Source organism: Mus pahari, chromosome 5 (assembly GCF_900095145.1).
Source record: "Mus pahari chromosome 5, PAHARI_EIJ_v1.1, whole genome shotgun sequence".
NCBI classification, from domain to species: Eukaryota; Metazoa; Chordata; class Mammalia; order Rodentia; family Muridae; genus Mus; species Mus pahari.
The window spans coordinates 6196606-6199232 of NC_034594.1; the positions used below are offsets into that span (position 1 = coordinate 6196606).

A 2627-nucleotide genomic window follows, 5' to 3' on the forward strand; every position below is an offset into this window, starting at 1 on the left:
GTTAGCCGTTAGACTTGGCAGCAGTCCCAGGCGCCATCTAGGGGTTGCAGCCAAACCAGCTCCTCACACCTCTTCAAGATTTGTAATTTCTGCCATGCTGCACTGCTCCTTACTGGGAGAGCTCCTTGCCAGGGAAACCCTTTTCTAATACTGAATTCTCAGAGAGGCCCCGTCATAGGAGATAGGCCGTGTAGTGTTGCTCACAAAGATCCTCTTGACCCTCTCCTGTTGTTCTTCCTTCCCATCAAGCCCCAAGGGCATGCTGTTTGAACTGGAGAATTCACAAAAGGCAAGCCCAACCCACTTTCAGAATTGATTTCAGAAGCTCATCTTGTTAGGGCAGGTAAAATCTTATGTTAGTATTCACATCTTTTATCCCCATCCCACCCCCCAGCATTCTGAAAGACACTTCAGTATCATGTCAAATGAAATTTCACATTCCTCTCGTCCCATCAGTTCCAAAGGAGGAGCCAAACAGAACTAGCCTGTGCTCAGACCAGGGCCCCTCCTCCTGTGGCCTTGACAGCTCTTACTTTGGCTCAGGTGTTCTTGAATTTGAACAAAACAATAACAACAGACCTCAAGATTTTGCTGCTATAGGTAGAGTCTATTTCTTTTTCATTTTGAAACAGTTATTTAGAAACTCAGTTCCAATATTTTGTTACCTTTTTATGTCTAGAACAAAATTCATATTGTAAGGTATGGGTATTTGCCACAGAAACATTTTCTATGGCCTCTCCTCTAGCTGGAAGGAATTTTGCTTCATTACATAGACTTTTCTGGCTTAAGATCTGTTTAGCACTATGTGTGTGCGCACTTGTGTGTATGTGTGTGTGTGAGTGCCTGCGTGCCTGTCTTTCTCTGTGTGTCTGTGCATGTGCATTCCTGTATGTGTGAGTCAAGTTACTTTTCTCTTTAATGTCCTTTCTGGTAATAGAACAGAATGTTTTTGATCAAGCCAAATTCTTCTTTGTTTACTTGTTAGTTGAGAATTTTTAAATGTGTTGCCTCTTTGTGTAGGCATTATTGAGCAAGCGGTCTCCCGGTGAAGTTTCTAGTACAAATGCTAGGACTATGTTCTAAATTAAATGGTGCCTTGCATTAGATCATTTTTATATGACAGCCACTTCTGTCAGCTTAAAGATTTTGTGCTTTCAGTATCCATGTTGAGAGCTGTGTTCTAATGAATATATTTTTCATTTTAGATCATTTGGGGAATATTTTTCATCCTAGTTGCGTTGCTGTTTGTAATTTCTCTCTTCCTGTCAAAGTAAGTACAGTAGACATGCTTCCTAAAGCACTTAGACCAAGGCTTTGAAAACAAACATTTTGGTGCTGAATTACATTAGTGTAGCCCGTTCTACCTGAAGTGTTGTACAACATTAACCCAAAGAATCTCTAAAAGATCTCATAATGGACAGTGTTCCCTTTTTTAACTTAATGACGATCTCTGTGGAATATTTAAGCCGATTTTACTTTGTTTCTCATGGCTCAACAGAAGTAGCATGCTTAGGTTAAAGCCATGTTCTTTAGCTGGGCTGGAAATGTGATGGTGTGTTGTAAATTCATTCTTCACAACTCTCTGTTTTAGTTTGGATAAAGCTCTTCATTCAGCGGGAATAGATTCGGGTTTCATCATCTTTGGAACTAACCTGAGCAATCCACTGAACATGCTTTTGCCTTTGTTACAGACAGTAAGTAACATGTCAGTCATTTCACATTACATCAGAACACTATGGTATCCTGTCCCATTAAAATCATTATTATGCAAACTTACAAAAGTCAGACATGAGTTGGAGCACTGTGCTAGTTTTTTATTTGCAGTATTGGCACACTGTTGATATAGGATGCGTAGTATTACCAAACAGTATTTTTAATTTTTTAATTAAGTACTTTATTTCAAAACAAAAGTATAATGAAAACATGGTAGTAGTTGGGATTTGATGAAAATATTTTTCTTTTTAAGATATTCTTATATTAGCCTAATCTTAAAGGGGATTAATATTTAATTATCAAAAGTAAATAATTGTTTCTGGCTATTTTGTTTAATTTCTAGAGCTTTTATAGCTTGAGTATTAAATGTAATCTTCATCTTTTTTTCAGGTGTTCCCTCTTGATTACATTCTTATAACAATTATTATTATGTACTTTATTTTTACTTCAATGGCAGGAATTCGAAATATTGGCATTTGGTTCTTTTGGATTAGGGTAAGTATGTGTTATTTTCTGGGTTTTGTTCTCGTTACTCTGTACGTTATTTCTCTTATGGCAGTTTATTCTCTTTGTTGTTTTGTGTGTTATTTGAGAAAGAACTTGTAGCCCAGATTGGCTCAAGTCTGTGATCTTCCTGCCTTCGACATTCGACTGCTAGGAGGAGAGTGTGCAGCTGTAGCCTGCTGTTGGTTTTAGCATATGCTACATATAGATTGGTAGGAAAAGTGATAGAATACTAATGTTTTGCTTCATGTTAAGACAAAAGTGCTTTCTTTGTAGAACAGGAGGTATTAAGTAGGAGTTAGTGTGTGTGTGTGTGTGTGTGTGTATGAGAGAGAGAGAGAGAGAGAGAGAGAGAGAGAGAGAGAGAGAGAGAGACAGAGAGATCAGTCACATGACATAGCAGAGCAATT

General features: G+C 38.0%; 1 protein-coding gene across 2 annotated transcripts in view; it reads left to right on the forward strand.

Annotated features, from left to right (window-relative positions):
- Lmbrd1 (LMBR1 domain containing 1) overlaps positions 1-2627 on the forward strand; it is a 79339-nt gene that overhangs the window by 59571 nt on the left and 17141 nt on the right. For both annotated transcript variants that reach the window (XM_029538661.1, XM_021197756.2), the window contains exons 10-12: positions 1206-1270; positions 1592-1694; positions 2104-2208. In XM_029538661.1, the coding sequence (XP_029394521.1) occupies positions 1206-1270; positions 1592-1694; positions 2104-2208 (273 nt within the window). The remainder of the gene's footprint in view (positions 1-1205; positions 1271-1591; positions 1695-2103; positions 2209-2627) is intronic.